The 24,883-nt window shown below is 41.8% G+C and overlaps 1 protein-coding gene across 1 annotated transcript; it reads right to left on the reverse strand.

Moving 5' to 3' along the window:
• Nucleotides 1–2,015: 2,015 nt before the first annotated feature.
• On the reverse strand, nucleotides 2,016–17,024 carry LOC128117218 (gasdermin-C-like). The gene is made up of 10 exons (XM_052749208.1): nucleotides 16,814–17,024; nucleotides 15,977–16,163; nucleotides 14,138–14,303; nucleotides 7,364–7,475; nucleotides 5,724–5,852; nucleotides 5,523–5,546; nucleotides 4,086–4,225; nucleotides 3,434–3,563; nucleotides 2,908–2,981; nucleotides 2,016–2,255 (listed from the first exon to the last, which is right to left on the reverse strand). The coding sequence occupies exons 1-10, from the start codon at nucleotides 17,022–17,024 to the stop codon at nucleotides 2,016–2,018; spliced, it is 1,413 nt and encodes a 470-aa protein (XP_052605168.1).
• Nucleotides 17,025–24,883: the final 7,859 nt, after the last annotated feature.

The following is a 24,883-nucleotide window of genomic DNA, read 5'->3' on the forward strand; positions in this document are numbered from 1 at the left end:
GTGTGGATAGGGAAAGTCTCACTTGGCCCTAACCATACATGGAAAACTATAGGCAATTAATAGCTGCTGAGAGGACAATCAGTCTTCTACAGGGACAAACCCCTGATAGTTATCCAATCCCAAGTGGTCCGCCCTAAGCATATACACATACAAGCAACACAAAATGGACTCAGCAGGCTGTATTCATGTATAAATATGTGTGCATGTGTGCAACAATAATTAAAGTTCATGAACTTTACAGCGAGTGCTGAAGACAGAGTACAGCAAGGAGAGAGGGTGAAAATGATGCAAATAAATTACTCTTATATGAAATTCTCAAAAAGAAATTAAATGTAAGTTTAAAAAAGAAGAGTTAAGGGTCTCTACTGTTGCTGACTTTCAGGTACTAGAGGTAATCAAAGTGTGCTAGTTAGCTTTCTGTTACTGTGATAAACACCAGGACCAGAAGCAACCTAGAGAGGAACCTAGACACTCCGAGGTCACAGCCTATTTTGAGGGAAGTCAGGAAGGCACTCAAGGCAAGAACTCGGATGCAGAAACAATAGAGAAATGCTGCTTACTGGCTTGCTCACTCGCCCACGCTCAACTACATTTCCTGTGCATCTGCCTAAGGATGGTGCCTCCCACAAGGGGCTGGGCCCTTCCATATCCATCATCAGACAAGAGAATTTCTCACTGAAGTGGTCACAGGCCAATCTGATCTGGCAATGGTCATTGAGACGGCCTCAGAAAACTCCTGACTGTAGGGCAGCAGAAGGCAAAAGAGAGGGGAACATTAGGGTACAAGGGATCCCACAGAGGAAATGGAGAAAGTGGGGAGGGGACAAATTAGAAAGGGGATGAGAGAAAAATACAGAAGCTGGGAAGAAAATAAAATGAGTAAGGATGCTCGCAAAAAGTATTAAGTAATCACACTATTAACTAACTACCTAAAAATATCCACAATTTATTTCTGACCCATTCCAAAATGACTGGCACCAGCATCTTTTACCCAAAACAATTGAAAAAGCACACAATTAAGTAAAAGTAATATTTATTTTATTTTTTTTATTTTGCAATACAGTTCAGTTCTACATATCAGCCACGGATTCCCTTGTTCTCCCCCCTCCCGCCCCCCCTCACCTTCCCCCCAGCCCACCCCCCATTCCCACCTCCTCCAGGGCAAAGCCTTCCCTGTGGACTGAGATCAACCTGGTAGACTCAGTCCAGGCATGTCCAGTCCCCTCCTCCCAGGCCGAGCCAAGTGACCCTGCATAAACCTCAGGTTTCAAACAGCCAACTCATACAATGAGCACAGGACCCAGTCCCACTGCCTGGATAACCCCAAACAGATCAAGCCAATCAACTGTCTCACCCATTCAGAGGGCCTGATCCAGTTGGGGACCCCTCAGCCATTGGTTATTTTATTTCATATAAAGGAAAATTTTAAATCTTTAGCCAACTATTTGAGGAATTTTGACAGATACCAGCATCCTTATTCGTGGACATGACTATTACACCCCTAAACTCACAATAGCAATGACTGCCTAAACAAGACCAAGTGAGCACAGGCTCACCAACATTCCATCATGGATAGAGGAGCGTCCTATAAGGTAAGCCCTCCCTAAGACACTGTTGGCAGTTAATGCTGCTGCAGGGAGAGGAGTTACATTCCTCAGCAGTGTAGCCCCTGGAAAGTCAGCCTTACTCAAGTTAATAATCCCACACTCGTGCAAACAATCCTAATTAAATGCAACAGAGAATCAAAAAGAGTTGAATGAGAAGTTGTGGAGAAGGGGCATGGTGATATGGATTAGAAAAAAAGGAAAATGGGGGGAGGTGAACATGATAAAAAATACATTATTTATAAAATGGTGAATGAATAGTAAAATCAAAAGAAAAACCCTCAGCATCCTTATTCCCACCACCCTAGAACAGGCACAGAAAACAGCACTCTTGTGTGTGCCATGGTGTCACATCTCTAATGTCTCCAGGACTCAGCATGGACTGAGCTGGGGCCAGGCCTTGAGGAAGATTTAGGCTTCCACAAGTTGCTGCAAAAATGACAGGCTCCCATAAAGGGCAGACAGAGGCATCTTGGCTTCCAGATCCCAAGTTGACCTGGGATTATTCAGCTCCATCTTCAGACCACACTCCTTCAGCAATTCGTAAGTAATGGCCAAGTCCTCACCCTGGAGTGGGGCAAGAAGCTGAGGCTGGAGAGTGAAGGGGATGTTCCAGGGATACTTGAAGTTTGGCTGCAGGATGCTCTTTACCTAGAAGAAAAACTCTCAGATTGAGTAGACTAGGCTCTGACACCAGGGTGAAAAACCTGTCCTAAGAGAAAGGAATCACACAAGATAATGAACTAAGCAAAACCTGAATCACTGTGCATTGGTTCCTCAGCTACAACACGGTAATAATAAAATGTATGCTGGACAAGAATGCCATCTGTGTGTGTGTTCCTGTCTGTCTGTGTGTGTGTGTGTGTGTGTCTGTGTCTGTGTGTGTGTGTGTGTGTGTGTGTGTGTGTGTGTGTGTGTGTGTGTGTGTGCACAAGTATGCATATGGCTGGACACACTTTTGTATTCACAGATAAGTATATGGGAAGAGAAAAGGCAATTTGCAAATGATAACTGTAAGCAAAGAAAGGTGTAACTGACATTCATCCCCTTAGTTTCAACAGAGATGTCTTCTTAGGTGCCTAATTTAGACCTGCTAGGTCATGTTTCTGGGGGTGCCATAAATACAGAGACACTCCTGACAGGATCAAACCCATCCTGCCTGATCCCCAGAAGGAGAAAGCAACCAGAAGGATTCCCAACTCCTCTCCTTGTGGAAACTATATTTCTTTCTTATAGAATGTTCTTCCTCTTCCTGCTTCCCTCTCTCCCCCTATCTGGATTGTTAGGCTTTGGAATTTCTTACCAGCTCTTGTTGCTGGAGGAGGAGCCTCTTCTCCATAGACTGGACCAGCAGACTGAGTTGGGTATCACTCAGCACTGAAGGAAAGAGTGTGTGAGGAAACAGAAAGACAGCCTCAATATTTTCCTCTTAATATGAACTAGGACACCCAATGAGAGGAGAACTCTGGGACAGAGGAATATGCCCCATTGGACTTGAAGATCAAGCTCACAACCCTGGAAAGCTCTTCTGCCCTTCAACGGCTCCAGAATCATAAGGGACATGACCCAGAGCCTGACAATCTAGAGGCTGAGGCAGGAATCATCTTCTGCCAAGGATGTGTGAAGAGAATGGTTACTGCTCACTTTCTACACCTCAGACTCCATCCGCAGTGCATGGGCTGTTATCATCCTGAGCCTTACTTACCTCATAGAGAATGGTGACCTGAGAATGATCATGATAATTCAAGAGTTTTGGGGAGGTGGATCTAAAAGAGCCCTCTGAGAACCAACACAAGGACTCTCCCACACTTCCCTCAAATCATTCTTACCCATTAGGGCTTGAAGGAGATAAAGAATGAGGTTCTTTAGGTCAATCCATGGGGGTCTTGAGTCCTGTCGCAGAGCATCTAGGATCACACCTCCTGGGCCATCCATTTGCCCCAAATGATCCAATTCCAGCTGGAGGAGAGAGGTGTTCTCTTAATAGCAGCATTCCCAGTGCTGGGGACTGGATGGCTTTATACATGCTGAACAAGTCCTCTACCATGAAGCTGCAGCTTGGCTCCCTATTCCCTTCATTTTTCTCTTGTGTGTGACAGGGTCTCAGGTTGTTGCCCATGCCAGCTTTAAACTCAATATGTAGCCCAGAAAGGCCTTGAACTTGCAACCCTCTTACAAGTAGTTTCAGCTTCCCATATCTGGCTCAAAAACATTGTTGTGTAATGTTCCTGTGTCCACTGGAGTTAAGCAAGGGGTGGGCTATAGTTTCTGCCTCCCCCAAGGGCATCCTGAGCAGATTTCAGGGGCCACACTCTTTAACACTTATCATTGTGCATGGCGCCAGAATCCCCAATCTTTGACATCTTTCTCAGTCTCCTGGGCATCATGTACATCCCTTCTCTCTCATCTAGCTTGGCACCCCCATCACCCAAACTGCCCCTTACAGGTTTGATCACCTCTAGGCAGCTATGAAATTCTCACCATGTTCATCAGGTCATACAGAATCTTCCTGTCACTGAGCATGGGCAGGAGGCTAGAGAACACAACATCTTGAACATCCTTTGAAAGCATGGACAGTTCTCCTGTTTTCCTGGAAATCTCATCTTGTAGGCAATTGAAATCTGATCACAGACAGCAACACCAATCAGAGAGTGAGAGAAATTCTTCAATTAAATATCCCTGGATGGTAAGCCCTTCCCCTTCAGTACCATTTCCAGTGGTCAAAAGTGTCTCCATTGATAGCCTGCTTGAGCCCCAGTGAGGCAATTACCATGAAGCTACAAAGAACTACAAAGCAGGCAGTGTCCGCACTCTGGAAGGAGAGGACACAGCACTGGGAGTGGAGATGGAAATTCTGAAAACTGGTGATCACAAGTGGGAGAGAAATGATCACAGATTCATGTCTGGGATATGTCAGGTAGGAAATGTACTGTTAGACTCCAGAGATGACAATCCTCCATGTTTCAGGATCAGGTTCCATGTGTGATAAATGGGGACAAGGTGAGGAGTCAATGAGTATGTGTTTGTCAGCACCTGGCACATAAGAGCTACCCTTAGGAATAAGTATCTCCACCATCTATGAAGAATTAGCCCAGCAGCATTGGAAGATATTCTGGTTCTGCCAAGTGTCCTACAGGTGGTCTGTGATTGTGAGAGGATACCATAGGGAAAGCTCCAAAGACATGGGCACTTTCATCCTATTATTTTACATTGTCCATGCTGGAGTAATGCCTACTTTCAAGTAAGTCCTCAGTGAACATTAGTGCATGCAGTTGCGCATGTGTGAGTTGAACTAACTAAAAATGTGAAAGTAGACCTCAGTTTTCTGAGTTCCAAAGAAAGTTCTCATTTGAGTTCCAAGCCTGTGGTTTTTCTGATAGAAGCACAGATTTCCTTAAAACGAACAAACAAAACAAATCACTCACCTAGATGGAAGGGTTCCTCTGTCCTTCCTAGAAAGAGAAGCACAAGCTTTCTTTATGCTCACTTGGCTCTGGACACACACACTGTGTCTCTACTGCCATCTCCTCCTGCCCCATTCCCAGTCTATGCTTCCTCCACATCAGCCTTCCATGATCTCTCCCATCCCACAGGAACCAGAGCCAGGGCTAGAGCTGAGTACAGAAGTATCACCCAGATCTCCACAACAACCCCACCAGACACACACTCACCAATTGGAGAGATGTAATTTATCTTCCTGACTAGAAAGAGAAAATACATTGGCCCACCCAGGAATTAGTATTCGTATTAGTATTACTTCCCCTGTGTTCCAGACATTTCTCCATCATCCACCCCCACCCCTGTGCAGAAGACCAGATCCCAGACCTTGGGCAAAGAAAATCAGGTGGGGTTTTGTTATTCAGTTGTCAACATGAGGGAACAGGTCTGAATCTCACAGCCCCAGAACACTTCACTCACCTAGATGTCCTCCAGAATACGGCACTAGAGAGAGAAAGAGAAGGGTTCACTCACCAAGACTCACCCTCTGCACCCCTCCCCTTACCTCAGACCTCTCCAACGCCTCCATCCACCCTTGTTTTTCAACTTAGAATTCTACTCTTATGGGAAATTTCCTGTGATAATCCATCCCCAGGTAGATCCTGTCCAACAAAGACATACCTATCTCAAATATTTCCTCAGATGATTTGCAACTCCATTCTGAGCCAGCGAAACCACTTTTCAACCTAGGATGCATATGAAGCATACCTAGAAAGGTTTTCTTCTTAGCATTAGCAGAAAGGAGAATGGCTGAATGGAAAAGAAACTCAGTTAGGAGAGATGCAGTTACACTGGCTATAGTAGTTCCCACACACCATTTAGGATGCTCAGGTCAAATCCCAGGGATGATGTCAACTTAAGCACTAGCCTCTGTGACCTGTGAATCAGATCCTTTGACTGGTGCCCCGAAACTTGCATTTTATTCTATCGAATTATGTTGGTTTGTTTCTTTAATGTGTGCATGCATGCCACAGAGCACATACAGAGGTCAGAGGAAAACTCCGGGAGTCAGTTATCTACTTCCAACATGTGGGACCTGGAGGTGGAACTCAAGGCATCAGACCTGGCAACAAGCACCTTTACCGGCCAACCCATCTCACCAGCCTGAAACTTGCATTTTAAATAAGTACTTTAGGCGACCACCACGCCCTCTGACCTTCAAGAATTACCCCCATGAGGGCTGGAGAGCAAGATCAGTGCTGCTCGTGCAAAGGACCGCACCCACGTGGCAGCGCCCACTTCTGGCCTTTTGAGGCATTGCATGCACATGGTTCCCTTACATGCAGGCAAAACACACCTACTCATAAAATAGAAATTAACAAATAAATATTCCATGAGTTAAAGCAGATAGGCTTCTGCTGCCCTGTCACATAGGTTTCTTGCTAGCCTTAAGTTAGTACCTGGCCCTTCCTTATTCACTCTCAATCTGGCAATCTTGCATTGTTTTGTATTATATCCATAGACATATGCTGAGGTCTGAAACTTGTATAACAATACAGTTCAAGCATTTGACACATGAAATGAGCCAGGGGAGAAAAATGACAGCATTTAACACGGGAACTAAACAAACAAAAAAGCAAACTTCCGAGAGTGTCTTCAAGTAACATTCTGAGCAGTAGGGGGCCAGCAGGGCATCTTGTTTACATAATCAGGCACCAAGGAGGACAATGTGCTGATTGGCAAGTACAATTTTAGTTCTCATAATAGACCAAAAAGAAATAATTGCCACATCACTGGCCAGCAGCTTCAGAGAAAACTGGCCTTCTCATGTGTAAACAGCCCCAACCTGTCTTGACTCCTTGGGTTCACCAAACTCTTTGCCTAACCTGACAACACTCTCTGCACCTTCAGAAACCCTCACCCCAGAATCCTCTCCCATGATCACCTCCTCTCTCACACTTCCCCCGCTCTAGTCAGCTCCCCTAAAGCCCTCTACACGTGACATCATTTCTCTCCTTCCATGCAGGACCTTGACTGGCTAGAGATGGATGACTAGAGATGCCTGGGATTAGGCCTGGACTTCAACCAGCTACAGACACCTCCATTTGAGCACCCCGAGTTGGATCCCTTCCCACATGAGAGGCTATAGCTACATCTACAGCTAATGGTATTAGAGCTTGGCCATGCTTAGACGTGGCTAAGGATGGTGGGACATGTGCCTGGGACAGTCATAAGTGTTCCTTCTGGACTATAGTCAGGAGAGAAGAAGAGGTTCAGGTCTTTGGATACCCTACCCCGACTTGGCCCCCACATCTGCTCACCACAAGTGTTATTCTCAATGACCAATTGCTTCTTCTTGTAGGCCACCACTGAACCCTTTAGGATAGCCACAGAATCCGTTCTCTCTCTTTGCCACTCTCCCTTGACTTCACCCTGGGGAGACAAAACATTCCTAAGGGGTTATAGCTCCTTGTCTTATAAAAATTTTGTTTACTTTTAATCAAGGCAATAAATGCCTATAATTTAAAAGTCAAATAAACCTAGAAAGCTCATGAGAAAATGCTAACAGTCTCTCACTTCCCTTCCTCCTGGTCCCCATATCCAGTTACTGCTTATCCCCCTTGTATGACAATGTTTACCTACATTGAGATTTGAGAGGAGGTGTGCCTGGAGAGGCCTGGCAACTGAACCCAGACCACCATAAATGCCAGGCTGGTATTAACCACTGAGCCATACAACCTGTTGTATGATATTTTGTTTGTGTTCTGACAAACAAAGCTTGCCTGGAGATCAGAGGGCAGAGCTAGCCGCCAGTTAACGATAAAAGCCAGGCAATGGTGGCACACACATTTAATCCCAGCACTTGGGAGGAGGAAGCAGGAAGATGCAGAGTTCAGTGCCACCCTGGGCTACTCCAGATTGAACCAGTCTGAAAGAGAAATAGAGCTCCATAGTGGTGCACACCTTTAGACCCAGCACTAAGAAGATGGAGACAGGAATATAAGGCGTGTGGAGAACAATATATGAGTCCCATTTGGCCTGAGGATTTGTGGAGGTAAGAAATCTCTATTAGCTGCTGCTCTGCTTCTCTGACTTTCTAGCTTTCACCCTCTATATCTGACTCTTGGTTTTTATTATAAGACTAATTAGGATCCAATTTCAACAGCTGGCCCTATTACAATATCTTCATTTTTCCAAACTAGGTATTGATTTACTGTCTCCCTCTGAGTTGAGGTTTTCATTCTCCTACTTGGCTCTCAGTGTTTACTGCTCCACCCACATATTCACATCTGGGTTTCTGTGTAGGTGCATACTCTCTGTCAGCTATTGGGTGAGACTGTTTCTCCTCATCCCAGATCTTGTCTCTATCAGGCAGTGTGATGTCTTCTGTCTTTTCTGTCCTGTTACTGGTTATCTTCTGAGGAGCTGAGTGGTACATGCCTGAGAACTTGGATACCTAAAGACATCTTTAACTTGATTTTGGTGCACATTTTGAAGGAGATGTAGTTCTAAGCTGGAATTCCTTTGAATTTAAATTGTTTTCCTTTTTAATGTGCAATTTCTTTTTCTTAAATATTGTTTAATGTTTGAGAATTTCATATATATGTATGTATGTATATTTGTATGTATAATGTATTCTGGTCAAACCCACACACCTCATTAACTCACTTCCAACTCCTTGCTTATCCCATCCCCATCACTTGTCCCTCCCAACTTCCTGTGCCCTTTGTGTATTTTAATTTTTATTAAACCCATGGAGTCCCCTTAGTGTTACCAGAACGTGCCTGAGTGTAGGACCATCTACTGGAACACAGAAGCCTTTCAGGGCCTGAGAGAGGACATTTAGCACTTGCCATTCTGGGTCTGGGTTATCTCATTCAGGATTATTATTTCCAGCTACCTCCATTTTCCTGAAGTTCCATAATTTCATATAAATAAAAAATTTCACATGAATAAAATTCCACTGTATGTGTGCACCAGATTTTTAATTCTCCATCATCAGTTGATGGACAGCTAAGCTCTTTCCATTTCCTGGCTACTATGACTAGAACAGCAATGAACATGGATTAACAAGTATCTGTGATCCCACAGAGTCCTTTGGGTATACATGTCCAGGAGTGCTGTAATAGAAGCATATGGTACATCTACTTCTAGTTCTTTTGTGTGTCATTTACTCTATTATTTCTATGCTTATTGTTCATCTGGAAAATCTGCCCTTTGGTGAAACTGAGATACTAAAGTCACCTACCATTGGGGTTAATCTACTGCTTTACATAAAGAAGAATTTGCTTTATGAAGCTGTGTGTATCCATGTTTGTTGCAAATATGTGTAGAATTACAATGTCTTCTTGATAGATTGATCTCTTGATCAGTGTGGACTGACATGCTTTCTTCTGATTATTTTTAGATTGAATTCTATTCCTTGGATTTTACTACAGTATTTCCTGTTAGTCTACTTCCCTTTGCTCTGAATATCTCTGCCCAACCTTCACCCTAAGATAGTTTCCATCTTTGGTGGTTGATTATGTTCCTTGGAGACAGCAAAACAGATCCTGTGTCTTAATCCAGTCTGCTAGTCTGTGTCTTTTAATTGGGAGTTGAAACCACTAATGTTCAAAGGTTATTGATTCTGTCATTTTGTTCATTTTTATGATGTTTGTTGTCTTTTGTTTAATCATGACCTAACATATTAATTTTTGTTGTCACTGCTTGGATATTCTTATCCCTTTCTTCAAGCAGAAATATTCTTTTTAGTTTCCCCTGTAGGGCTGGCCTCTCGGTCATAAATTCCTTTCACATGCTTATTGTGGAAAGGTTTTATTTGTCCTTTGACTATAGCTGACAGTTTTGCTGGGTATAGTTGTCCAGACTGACTGTATTCTTTTAGGACTTGCAGAATATTATTTTGATGAACACTCAAGCATGGTCTGGCAGCACTAAGGGGACTCCATGGGTTTAATAAAAATTAAAATACAAACAGAGCACAGGAAGTTAGGAGGGAAAAGTGATGGGGATGGGATAAGGGAGGAGTTGGAATTGAGTTAATGAGGTGTGTAGGTTTGACCAGAATACATTATACATACAAATATATATATATATATTCATGAAATTCTCAAATGTTAAGCAATATTTAATACGCGACTGGTCTTTCTTACAGTTTTCTATACTTCCTTTGTTCTGTACATTTAGTGTTTCAACTTTTACATGATGTGGAAAGCCTCTTTTCTCATTCTATCTGGTTAGTATTCTACATGCCTCTTGCATCTCAATGCGCATCTCTTTCCTTAGATTTGGGACATTTTCTTCCATGATTTTGTCAAAAATATCTTCTGTGCCTTTGTCCTGGGTTTCTTCTCCTTCTTTTATACCTATGATTTATAGATTTGGTTTTTTTTATAGTGTCCCAGAGTTGCTGCATGTTATTTATGCTAGGACACAAGTTAGAGTCATCAGAGGAAGGAGCCTCAGCTGAGAAAATGCCTCCTGGAGATCCGACTGTACGGCATTTTCTCACTTAGTGATCAATGAGGGAGGGCCCAGCCAGTAGTGGGCGATGCCATCCCAGGGCTGCTGATCCTGGGTTCTATAAGAAGGTGGGCTGAGCAAGTCATGAGAAGCAAGTCAGTAAGTAGCTCCGCTCGATGGCCTCTGCATCAGCTCCTGCCTCTAGTATCCTGTCCTGTTTGGGTTCCTGTCCTGACTTTCGTCAGTGATGAACAGCAATACTGAAATGTAAGCCCAATAAACACTTCATCCCTAACTTGCTTTTTGGTCATGGTGTTTTGTACCAATAATAGAAGTCCTAACTAAGACATTATGTTTATGGGGTCTGTCATCAGCTGTGATTGATCAAATTCCTCCTCCTTGACTTCAAGCTCTTTCACTTGATCCATTCTGTTGCTGAGACTTTCCACTAAGCCTCTTAACTTCCTGAATTTTTTTCATTTCAAGTTTATTTCAATTTGGGTTTTCTTTTAAAATTCCCTTTTTTTTTTTTTTTTTTTTGGTTTTTTCGAGACAGGGTTTCTCTGTGTAGCTTTGCGCCTCTCCTGGAACTCACTTGGTAGCCCAGGCTGGCCTCGAACTCACAGAGATCCGCCTGGCTCTGCCTCCCGAGTGCTGGGATTAAAGGCGTGCGCCACCACCGCCCGGCTTAAAATTCTCTTTATCAAATTCCTTATTTCAATCAACTGGTTTTTTTTTTTTTTTTTTTTTTAGTCTTCGTCCTGGCATTTATTCATATCTTTTTGAGGCACTTGAACATATTTATAATTGATGTTTGAAATCATTGTGTCATCTAAAGTTGCTTTTCTCCTGGAAACATTACTGAAGGAGTACAAGTTTCTCAAGGAGACGCATTATTGGGATTTTGGATTTTGGGAGAGGGGATTTTTTTGGAGAGGGGGTTATTTTGTTTTGTTTTGTGGGTTTGTGGGTTTTTTGGGGGGTTTTGTGTGTGTTTGTGTGTGTGTGTGTGTGTGTGTGTGTGTGTGTGTGTGTGTGTGTGTGTTTGTTTATGTTTTTGCAATTGGTCCTAGGCAACTGGAGTTAGGTTGCTGGTAGTGTTTTTAATATGGCTATCTGTCAATATACATATTTGTTTGTTGTATTGGCATTTTTGCCTATTTGCTATTAACCCAACTGTCAGGTTTTGGACCACCTGAATGATGCTTAAGATTCAGTCTTGGGACCACTCAGTGTTGATGTGAAACTGTTTACCACAAGTGGTCCTAGCTCCGCTGGAGCTGGGTGCAGCTTCTGAACACAGGAGCAAACCTTCCAGAGAGTTAGCAGGGACTCACTGCAGACACTCAGAAGTCTGTGGAAGGCTTCCATGGTTCTGCTTTGGTCCTTAGGTGCCAGGAGCTGGAGTCAATGGGGTTCTCATGCTCCAGTGCACAGTTGTACAACCGTGCTCACACAGAGTTCTCAAACTCAGTGGGTCATAGAACAAAACAAAAGACTTGACTGGGGGAAAGGGAACTGAAAAGAGGAGGGTAGGTTGCTGAGTGTGGCAGGAAGGTAAGAAAGACCAGGGCAAGAGTAATCAGAATGAATGATATACATCTATGAAATTATCAAAAATAAATTTAATTGAACTACTTCAGGGATACAGAAAGGAGAAGATAGATAATATTCCATATTTAATCTAATAAATTAATTTTATGCTAATTTTTAAATATACTTGTTTGAGGTGAGTAGATTGTGTAAATTGCATGTGCTTAAAGGTATTTAAATCTTGCCCCTTCAAGCACTTCTTATCAAAGTCAGGCATAGTGGATGTACCTGTAATCCCATATCATTTGGAAAGTGGAAACAGCCAGGTGGTGGTATTTAATCCCAGCACACCTTTAATTCAAGCACACCTTTAATCCCAGCACTCAAGAGGCAGAGCCAGGTGGATCTCTGTGAATTCGAGGCCAGCCTGGTCTACAGAGTGAGTTCCAGGACAGTCAGGACTATTCCACAGAGAAACTCTATCTCAGAAGAAGAAGAAGAAGAAGAAGAAGAAGAAGAAGAAGAAGAAGAAGAAGAAGGAGGAGGAGGAGGAGGAGGAGGAGGAGGAGGAGGAGGAGGAGGAGGAGAAGAAGAAGAAAAAGAAAGAAAGAGAGAGAGAAAGAAAGAGAGAGAGAAAGAAAGAGAGAAAGAAAGAAAGAAAGAAAGAAAGAAAGAAAGAAAGAAAGAAAGAAAGAAAGAAAGAAAGAAAGAAAGAAAGAAACTGGAAGACTAGGAGTTCAGGTTCAGCCTCAGCTCCATAGCCAGTTTGAAGACAGTCTAGGCTATATAAGACCTTATCTCAAAAAATATTTGTTATCAAATGATCATAGAATGTAGATTAACAGTAGCAGTTTAATTGAGGTATTCCTATGTTTTTCCAGCCATGAAAATTGGTGTGCAAATAATACAGAATCCTCACATTTCTATTTCTGCAGCAAACTATCATTTACTCAAAACAAAACATAGTACGAAGCAATTATGTCTATTTTGGAATGTATCAATATTTGCTAATCCTATGTATTAAAGCATTATAAATGAGGACATTAGAGGACATAAGTAACTGAGCTCAATGACTAACCCTGCCCCTCACTGGTCCAGGGAGAGCCAGCTCCCCCTCACCAGAGAGCTGACCCTGCCCCCCACTGACCTGGCCCATCATGGGAGTGCTGCTCCCCACACCCAAATTTGGGAAAGCTGGTTTCACCCCTAACCATGGGTGTGAGAGAACTGGCTTCACCCATCACCTGAAGAGTGTGGTCCCAACAGCCCTTACTGACTAACTCAGCTACCACCCAGGCCTACATCCAGGGCTGAATTGGCACTCCTCAACATCTACCTCATCTATGACCTACTGGAGCTCATGAAGGGACTGGTCCTTTGGAACTTTAGCCACAGGAGCTCCATGACTCCAGGCAATTGCAGGATATCTGACAGGAATTTCAGTGAGGGACCAGTATTGATGCTGTACCAGAAGCCAGAGGCCTTGAACCTGACCAGCAATACACTACACAATGAACATTTGCAAGTAAAGCTCTTTGGAATATGCTGTATGATACACCACAGCTCCCGATGCCACCAAGATAGATGAAGAGGTGATGGAGAAGTGGAAAAGATGGAAGAGCAAAGTGGTTTTTGTTGTTTTGTTTCACTTGTTTGCGTTTTTGTTTGTTTTTGGTTTTGTTTGTTTAATTAATATTCTTATTTGTGTTTTTTATTTTTTATTTTTATAATTTCTTTTGTTTTTTGTTTTGTTTAACTTATATTCTTATTTGTGTTTTTCATATTTTATTTTCTTGTCCTTATTATTTCTTTTTAAGTTTTCCTTTGGGGGGATACTACAAGGATGAAGGGTATTTGGAGGTACAGGGAAATGAGTGTGATTTGGGTGCATTATGTGAAATTCTGAAAGAATCAATAAAAAAGTCATGTTTAAAAAAAGAATGCAATCTAGGATCAGGAGTTAGCATATATTACATACGAGTAGAGGAAAATAATGACCCCACCCTCTGACCCCGAGAAACTGGTCCCTAGAAGCCCTTGAGAAGCAAGAGTGAACTGGCTGCACTGGATGTTTTCTTCGCTTCCCTGTCCCATACCTTGACAATCTGGTGGGGGATGCCCACTTTTCCTGAAAGGTCTACACTGCTACTGTCTTCCAGAACAGCATCCTTGGTCACTTCAAAGGCCTCTGTCACCACATACAGGTCCTTTATTCCCATCCTGCAATCCTTCACAAATGATGGCTCCCGATCCAGAAGTTTCCTGAAGGTATAAAATGAGAATGAAAAAATCCAAATGGCTAATTTCATAGAAACAGAGACCAAATTGTGAGAGAGAAAAAAAAATCCCAAATAGAAAATGTGAGCCAGCCTTTAAGAACTAAAGAGATTGAGTCAGCTTCAGGTTGGAATGTGGCTCAGTCTATAAAGTGCTGGCCATGCAAGCATGAGGACATGAATCAGATCCAGGAGCCACATTACAGCCCGATGTGGTTATCGTTGACTACATGCTACATGTGCTTAAACTCTGCTAAGACAGTAGACAGTAAATGTTCTTGTCATAACAATAACAGTTCCTGAGCTGGCAGGATGGCTCAGCATGTAGAGGTGGTTGCTGACCTGAGTTTGATTCCCAGACACACGGCAAAGGGAGAGATCTGACTCCTAAAATTGTCCTCTGACTTCCACATTTGAGCCATGGCATGAGGGTGTGCATGCACACACACGCGCGCACGCGCACGCACACACACACACAGAGAGAGAGAGAGAGAGAGAGAATATAAATAAATATAATAAGAAATATTTGATATAATGGTTACCAGATGCAGTGATAATATATTACTGACTTATACTTATATGCATATCTGACACCAAAATGCTGCACATGAAACATGCATTTCTACTTCTAAATTATACCTCAAAAGAGATGTGATAGAAAATCATTGTAATGGGTTGTCTGAACATGAGTTCCCTTCTATTTCCAAAAGTTACCTCTGTTTTCAAAGTCTCCATAAATAACTGCCCAATCCGTATTTGCGTTATCTCCTAATATAAATCCCCCACTGTGTTACCTTAGCCCTTTGAAAACAATTACATATGAAGTATAGAATTTCAGGAAATTTCTAGAGAAAAGAACCTAGCAATATTTGAGTAGCAATTATGGTATGTAGCATCTTTTGACACTGTTTGCATCATAGACTATACAGAATGCTTGGTTTACAACGTCATTTGACTCCACCTTACTCTTTACAGTAAGAAAGTCTGACATTTTGGTGAACTGGATACTTTCTCTTATAGCATCAACTGTTTCACTATAGTGGTTAAATACAAACAACTGAATTTGTAACTACGTTTATATGACATAAGCAGACAGCTCAGTGGCTAGCAGTGTTTGCCTTTGCATAATACTCAGATGAGTTTAAATAGTGGTTCTGTTCCTCCCTGGCTGTTTGATGGATAAATTACTTCACTTCTCTCAATCACTATTTCTCCACCTGTGTTTTGGACATGATAATGTTATACTGGCTCATGGAAAATAAAATAAAAATATAAAGTTAAAAAAAGGGATGTGTTAGAGGTCAACTAAGTCCCAAAGTGCTGGGGTATTAAAGTGATTGTTACAGTTTTCATCAAATTTTAATCAATATTCTTCCCATTTACTTCTGTGATTCTTTCCTCACTACATGCCCATCCTCTGTACAACGAACAGAAACTTCTATCAGATCAGAACCTTTGTCTGTCTTGTTTTTCTGTCTCCACCACATTACTAGAACAGTAAAGATAATTCTGTATTAATGAGTATTATTAGGGAACGCTAAGCCATTATTTCAGTGACTTATAAAAAAAAGTAGAATAATGTGAGTTGTCATAAACCCTGCTTGATGCCTCTTTGCCTATAGCAACACATCCTGAAACATTGCTGATCCATCCTTTCACCTGTTTTGAAGACTTTCCAGTTTTGAATCTGGAATGCTAGTACACTGAACCTCGATGTCATATCCACAGGACTGACCAAACCCAGTTGATGCACTTCCTTCTACAATGGCGGCGTTGACACCTGTGTTAGCCTTTAGTTTCCAGGATAGAGTGTGTTTCAGGGGGATGGGAGATGACACTTCAGGCTCTGAAGAGGAAAGGGGACAGAAGTTTAGTCAAGAATTCACTGTGGAAAAGCTGCGCTGGAGAATGGGAAATACAAGGCCAGTCCCCCTCCTCATTTAAACCTTAGGCAAGAAGCTAGCTAATAATTATATGTATAATATATAATAATAATTAGTATCTGAAATATAAACTACTAAAGAAGGCAAATTCCAGAAAGAATAAAAGCATAGTCTTAATCCTAAAAAAGAATAGCATCATGTGTGCAGTGTCTAGGAGTCCCCTAAGATCATCTTTCCAAGAACCAAATGCAGCCCCAGAGAAGCTGGCAGAAAATGAAAAATACATGGGACCTGCAGACAGACTGACCTCTGTCTGGATCCTAGTTCTACCAGTTTGAACTGTGTGACTTTGAAAAAGCTGTTTTAGGAACTCCAATTACTTTTTTGTAACATGGGTATCATATCTCCATCTAAAGAGGCTCTTGGAAGTGTTATATGACCAGATGCAAGGAAAGGTCCAGAAAATGAGTGGATTCCTAAAGGACCTTCCTTGTCCTTTGCCTTTAAGCAGGATGGCTCATGAGCTACCTGTCTGAACACCTCATAGGTTCTGGAAAGCTGCACCACTGAAAATGCTCAGTTTTACACTTCTCTGTCCCTTGGCTGACAGTACCTGGAACTGGACAATTTGGCTCTAAGATCTGTAGGAGGGAATATCCAACTGGAGTATCTTCAGATTTCCAAAACAGTGACTGAGGATTCTTCTGCAATATCTCAAACTGGTGGAATTTCATTGCATCTGACAGACGTTTGACAGGCTTCAGATCTTTTCCTTGAAGCTTTTTGACGATGTCCTTGCAAACCCAGGCAAATGAGTGGGGCATGTTGCTAGTATCAGACAGAAGGAAGTGCAAAGTTTAGTTGAGAAGAGAAAGAGTCTAGTTGACACTCAGTGATTCCTGATATTTTTCTTAAACCACCAAAGTGTGAGAGAGCTCCCAAGTCAGCACACAGCAGATATATACACATCCAAGTTATCCTTGAACTATCTCAAATCGCCAAAATACAGACTCAACCTAGATGCCCATCAAAAGATGAATGGAGGCAGAGGCTGGAGGGATGGCTCATAGGTTAACAGCACTGTCTGCTCTTCCAGAGGGCCCAGGTTCAATTCCCACAACTTACATGTTGTCTCACAATCATCTGTAACTCCAGGTCCTTGGGATCCTATGACCTCTTCTGACCTCCTAAGGCACCAGGTATACATATATGCAGGCAAAATAGCCACACACATAAAAATAGATAATTTTAAATGATGAATGGAGAAAATGTGGTATACATGCTTAGTTAAGTTTTATTCAGCCATGAACTATTAAATTACACCATATACTGAATGAAGTTCAAGACCATCATGCCACATGAAATAGACTAAACACAGAGATACAGATATTGCATGCTTCTCTCATACACACATACTACATTATATATATACATGTATACATAAATAGTATAAGTGTATATACATGTATGTGTGTATTTATACATATAAATATATACATATATACACATAAAATATGTATGTATAAAATATTAAATCAGAATGAGGCAATTTCAGGGAGAGAGAGGTTATGGAGATGATGGGTCAGGAGAACTCGAAAAAGTAATAGGGTGAACATGAACAAAATATACACTGTGTGAGGATGTCATAAAGAAACCCATTATTCCATGTAATTTTTTTAAACTTAAAGTAATAATAAATACCAAAAAAGTAAGTGTGCTAATGACTTGGATAGGCATTTCTCTAAATAAGAAATGCAATCAATTCCTTGCAGAGTGGATTAGAATCCTTCCCTGGCATGCAGGAGGGCCTGAGTTCAAGACCCAGTACCACCAAAAAGAAATACAGATAACCAATAAGACAATGAAAACACAATGTCATAACTTGCCATAACAATGCTAACCATAATCACGATGACATAGATCTGTCAGGATGCTATTACCAAAATGTATAAAGGCAATAAATATCAGTATTAATGTTTAAAAAAATAGAACCCTGTACACTGTGGGAATGTAAAATGTTATCTCCTTGAAAGAAATAGACAAGATTTCTGAAAAACTTAATAGTATTGAAAAAACAAAGATTAGCCAAGCAGTGGTGGTACACATCTTAAATCCCAGCACTCAGGAAGCAGAGACAGGTGGATCTCTATGAGTTGGAGATCAGCCTGGTCTACAGAGCAAGTTCCAGGTCAGCCAGGGCTACACAGAGAAACCCTGTCTCAAAAAAACCAAAAAAAAAAAAAACCTGAAAACAACACAATAACACACTCATGTTCATTGCAGCGCTAGTCACAAAAACCCAAATGTAGAAACACTCTAAATGTCCATCAACAGGATGAGGAAAATGTGATATCTTACTGTGAACTATTATCAGCCTTAAAAGGAAAGAAAGTTTACAAAATGAAGTAATTTAATAAATCTTAAGGATGCTGAAGTATATGTCATTCAAGGGTAAACACCCACAGATCTATTTATATGAATTATCTCAAATACTCCATGACCCAGAGAGAGTGCAAGGATGCCCTCTATTGGAGAAGAGAGGAAGGGAACTTAGTTAGTCAATCAGCTTAATGTATCATTTGCACAGAAAGAAAAAAAACTGCAGATTTGCTAGCAAGGTTTGGACCTATACATTTTTGTAGGTTTTAAAACCTGTTGAAGGCAGAGCTCATGTTATGTATTTTCCCACAATATATTAACTGCTATAGAAGATATTGTCCATGCATACAGTCATACTCTACATAGCTGGGTACTTCTAGGCTGATAATAAAAATCTGCAGATGTTCAAGTGTCTTTGCATATGACCACACCCCTCCTGCATCATTTAAATTGTTTCTAGAATACTTAAAATGATATTGTATCAGTAATAGTTTTAAGCTGCAGTAAAACAATAGCTGACTTCTTAATGGAGGAGAGATTTATTTGGACACAGGGTTCCCGAAGGCTCAGTTCACAGTTGTTTTAGCCCTGTGCATTTTGACTGAACATCATGGTGACAGGAAAACATGGGGGAGACAATGGTTGACTTCTTAGCAAGCAAGAAGCAGAGAGCCATATAAGGAGGGGACATGGAGTCCCAAGTTCATGCCCCTACCTTAATATTTCCTCTAGCTATGGCCCTCATAGGAATCACAGAATAGTGACAGTAGCAGGAGCCCACACATTCAGCTTAACCTGGGGGCAGGGGACATTTCACATTCAAAACATAGCAGTAAACAAACCACATACACAGTTGTTGCAGAACACCCGCCCGTGCAAAACAGAGTCTGAACATGTTTTATTCAGATGCAAGGCTTCTGAATATTTTCTTTCTAAAATAGTTTTCATTTTTATTTAATACAAGTCTGTGCATGTGCCACATATGGGTGCCAAAAGAGGCCAGGTCCTCTAGAAACTGAGTTACAGGTGATTGTGAGCCACCATTGTGGGTGCTGGGAACTGAACTAGAGTCCTTTGGAAGAGCATCAAATGCTCTTAACTGCTAAGCTTATTCTCCAGCCTGTAAATACTTTCTTTTTTGGCATATGTATGTATGTCTATGTGGTGTGTACATGTATGTATGTATTCATGCTTGGATGTGTATAGACACACATTTGCACGGATGTACATACATGGGTGCATATGAAGGCCTTTGGTTATCATTGAGTGACTCTGTCAATCACTCTCCATCTTCTATATTGATACAAAGTCTCTTGTCGACCCTAGAGCTCCCCATTTCAGCTAGTCTGGCTAGCCAGCTTGCCCCAGAAATCCCCTATCTATACCTCCTACATGCTGAGGTTACAGGTGGGCACCTTGCCCACTGGGCTTTACGTGGTTTCTGGGGATTAGAAGTCTGACCCTCACACTGCTGGGCAAATGCTGTACCTGCTGAGTCATCTCCCTAAGCCCTTTTCTGAATATGATCAGTCAATGGTCAGTTAATTCCAAAGCTACTGGATCCATGAATCCATAAGGCCAACTGTACCACAAATGAGTAAAAGATAACATAATTCAGGCAAAGAGTGACCTAAGTAGATTTGTAATAATAAAAAAAAATTCCTAAGTATAAAATTCCCAACAGCAAAGAGTGTGATTTACTTCTGAAGCTGTTCACAGCAAAGTTCAAATAAGAGATATTCGAAACTTACAATTGGATGATGACTCAAGATGGCCAGAGAATCAAAGATAATAATAACAGGTTCTATGTGGGTCATGAGAAAGACAGAGGAGTTCAGAGTTTCTAGATTGGGCAACACAATGGAGGTGGTGACCTTTCCATGAGTGCCATTTCCAAGTGGAGAAAGAAAATAAATTCATACCTCAGCACCTTGATTTTGAGAGCTTGGGAAAGATTGAAACAGTCATACAAACCAGCGCATGGCAGTAGAAACTGTCATAGAGATAAAATGTCATAGAGAAAAAAATCTATGTTTGAGACATAGATGTGTGATTGGAAATCAAAATCTTGACTGTAGATACTTCTTAACTTGCATATGTCAACAGGTGTTACAACACTTTGCAGAAAACTTTAAATAAGAGTAATCTCCTTACATCACTTTCTTTACAGCAAAGAACAGTATTTCCAATGACAAGGAACTGAATTTTGGATGATATGACTATAATAAGACAAGAATTGTCACTGATCATGCACAAGTCCTCATGTGACCATTTTCAATTATGTCTCCAACACCAAACCTCAACAAAGAGACCAAGCCTTTACCCTAACACACTCTCATGAGCTCCCCACTAATTCTCTTAGGGAGAACTTAAGGAAGGAATGCTTCCTTAATAGGAATAAACTGGTCAACTCATTTCATAACCAGCCTGAATGACTAGTGACCACACAACCTTCTCTCTTTACTCACTCCTTCATCCCCATCAGCACTTACCAGGTTGAAGCCGGTTTTCCTCCTCTAGAGAGGAGCTCCTGTCAGTCCTTGGACTGATTCAAGCACAGTTTGTACAAACTCAGAAGGGAGGATTGGATCAGAGAAGGGAGGATTCTTAGGAAACAGTGTCCCTTTCTCTCTCTCTCCCTTCACAAGTCAAACCAGCTGAACAAGTCTGGTTGGAGACTGTCAGAAAATGAAATCGGAACTGCTCAGTCATCTTCTGACACGTGGCTGCAAGACAGGAAGAGTCCGGACACACGGGCGCTGTGTTAGTTACTTGACATGGGATGAGTCTGGATGCACGGGCACTGTTAGTTACCTCGCTCATTGCTATGACCAAATGTCTGACGCAAATCAACTCCATGAAAGAAAGGGTTATTTTCTTAAGATCAGGTCCAGATAACTTCATAAATGAGTTAGGGAACAAAATAATTAGTTTCCTAGAGAAAAACAAAATCAAGTTTACATCTTAAAATCTTGAAGCTCACTAGAAATCATAGAAAATAATTTTGAGATTCTAGTTTCACTGTGATTAAGGAAGGTTTATTTTAATATAAATACTATTTAGTACCATCAGTGATGAAATGATAATGACTCTCATACCGATAATAAAAATACCTCTAAGTTACTAGTAGTATGTACCAAAATCACCTAAAAAGTTGATATTTTTGAGCTTTTAATTCCTCATAGACAAACATGCCTTAAGAAAATAATCAAGGGCTGGAGATATGGATCAGAGGTTAAAAGCACTGGCTGCTCTTCTAGAGGTACTGAGTTCAATTCCCAGCAACCACATGGTGGCTCACAAGCATCTGTAATGAGATCTGGTGCCCTCTCTGGCTTGAGAGGATACATGCAGACAGAACACTGTATACATAATAAATAAATCATTTTTTAAAAAGGAAAATAATCCTAAAAATAACAAATATTTAGGTATGGATATTCATTAGGGCATCATTCAAAATACTAAAGAACTTGCTAGGTGTAATGACACACACCTTTAATTCCAGCACATGGAGGCAGAAAAAATTAATTCTATGAGTTTAAGGCCAGTGTGGTCTGCATGGTGAGTTCCAGACCAGCCAGGATTACATAATAACACCCTATCTCAAATATACACACACACTAAAGAACTGTGGGGACATAAACTATAAACACTATGAAGTTAAGTTTGTATAAATACTATACCTTTATAATCGACTTGGTTTTTTTTATAATTAAGAAATTTTCTATTCATTTTACATACCAACCACAGATACCCCTCCCCTCCCTCCGTTCACCCCGCCAGCCTCCCTCACCTGAACCCACTCTATTCCCACCTCCAAGGCAAGGCCTCCCATGGGGAGTCAGAAGAGTCAGTTGTGACAGGTCCAATCTCCTCCCCCTCCATCAAGGCTGTGCAAGGTGTCCCACCATAGGCACTGGGCTCCAAGAAGCCCCCTCATGCACCAGGGATGGACCCTGATCTACTGCCAGGAGGAGGCTTAAGCAGATCAAACTACACAACTGTTTTGCCTATGCAGAGGGCCTAGTCCAGTCCCATGGAGGCTCCTCAGCTATTGGTCTACAGTTCTTAAGTTCCCACTACCATGGTTCTGTTGTCTCTGTGCTTTTCCCCATCATGATCTTGATGTCCCTTGCTCATAGAATCCCTCTTCTCTCTCTTCAACTGGAATCCTGGAGCTTGGCCTGGTACTTGGCTGTGATAATCCACTTTCTAAAATAACCTAAAACTAAGAAAGAGAACAGACATCCAGTACTAGATGCAATATTGTGGGATTAATGGGATTCAGTGAAATTTATACCTGCTTCTGTTTAACTGCACCTGAAATCCACCTCACTCTCATAAGAAGGGAGTGGGCTTTACTTCACACTTTCCTAGAACTCACTGCCATGTTGATGAACCCAGTAAAAACAGGTAAAGACCAAAAGAAAGGGAAATAGAACAGAAGACAAGAGTCATCAACATTCCAAAGATGGAGGGTACAAAATTGACGTTGATGAAGAACCCTCGGGAGGGTCAGGGACTGGGGTAGGGCTGGGCTGCTTCCTCATCATGGAGTAGCGAGACAGAAGGAACAGTAGTGGTTGGAAATGTGCCAAAAGACCTCACAATTCTTAGACCTCTCTCCAATTCTGTAGCCAAGCAGCTATCCTTGCCCAACTGGACAAAGGGTTCCCTGAGAATTTGGTGAGAATTGTTACAATTCAGAAAGCTGGAAAAGGGGGCTCAGTTTTTTTTTTTATTCACAGCTCTTTCTTGCTGTGTTAGGGGAGTATCATCATTAAGAGATCTTAGAACAGTTTCTGGTATCAGAAATTTTGGAAAAGAAAACTGACAGCATGTCCTTTGGGTGGTGTCCTCGATTAAAGAGTTTAGTATCTGGGATATAAGACAGGTTAGACAGTGTAAAAGGGTGGAGAGTCATGCCTTTGAAGTTACGGCCTAAGAAAGCAGGCACATTCATTAATAGAAGCAAGCAGGCAGCCATATGGCAGAAGGAAAATGTGTAAGAAATCCCACAGTGTCAGAGAAAGTAAGCAAAATCCATGAGGACGGGGTTCTTCCTCAATGGCCTCCAAGCCTGCTAATATCTAGTTACCTAACATTATCATCTCAAGAACTGAGACTCTAAAACCCCGTGGGAGGGGAACATCCAGGTAGTATGGCTGCTTCCAACTAAAATTGGGCTTAGATTCTCCTTTGCTTGCCCTCTCAGAACTTGAAGATAAGATGCTGTTGTTGAAGACACCACACACCCAGACACAGGACTTGAAGGAACTGAGCTAGACTGACCTGGAAGCTATGTCCTTGAGGACTTCCTCTCCTGGCGTGAAAGGTGTTATGCAAGCCACCAAAAGAGGAAACACCATTAGTCCTGCCCTGCTGAAAAACCTACAAACTCCAACTATGACCATCACGGCAAGATATGCCAAAGAGTACAGTAGTGACATGTCTATCTTCAGGACAACTAACAACCTTCCACTGGACTTAAGGCCTGCTCAATAGAAGGGAATTCAGGCCTGGCACTATAAACCTAGCCAGCTACGCATGGCTCATGATGTTATGGACCGTAAAGAAAAATGTACCGCTGTCACGTTCCTCAACCAGTTTGATTGCTAACCACATTCTAAATTCTTATCCTTTTACTCACAATTGACTGTAGCTCTCATTCCTCCTCAAAGAAGCTTCTTTCCTCAGCACAGGCTGTGGTATTTTGAATGAGCACATCCCTCTGGTGCTCATAGATTCACATGCATAGTACCCAATAGATAAACTGGGAAAGATTAAGACTGTGGCCATGTTGGGTAGGTGTATCATTTTGGAAGAGGTGTGTAGCTGGAGGTGGGCTTTGAAGTTTCAAAAACCTACACCAGGCCCAGTGTCCAGTTCTTTCTTTGCCTGCTGCCCCTGGATTCCAATGTAAAACTCTCTCAGCTATTTCTCTAGCATCATGTCTGCCTGCATGTCACCATGCTCCCTGCTATGAAGATAATGGACTAAACCTCTGAAACTGTAAGCAAGCCCCAATTAAATGCTCTCTTTTTTAAGAATTGCCTTGATGATGATATCTCTTCATAGCAATAGAAGAATGACTAAGACAGGGACCATTACAGGAAACTGCAAACAGTCCGAATGTCAAGAATAACTGACCATGGGTCCGAATGTCAAGAAAAACTGAACATGGGGTGCCCACCCAAAATGGATGCATCTATAAAATTAGCCTCAAACCTAAGCTTCGGGGAACATTGTGGAAGAGAAAATGGAAAGATTGTAAGAGCCACAAACTGTTTGGGGGACACTAAGG

This window comes from Peromyscus californicus, unplaced genomic scaffold (assembly GCF_007827085.1).
Source record: "Peromyscus californicus insignis strain IS unplaced genomic scaffold, ASM782708v3 Scaffold_20__1_contigs__length_68692818, whole genome shotgun sequence".
Lineage (NCBI taxonomy): Eukaryota > Metazoa > Chordata > Mammalia > Rodentia > Cricetidae > Peromyscus > Peromyscus californicus.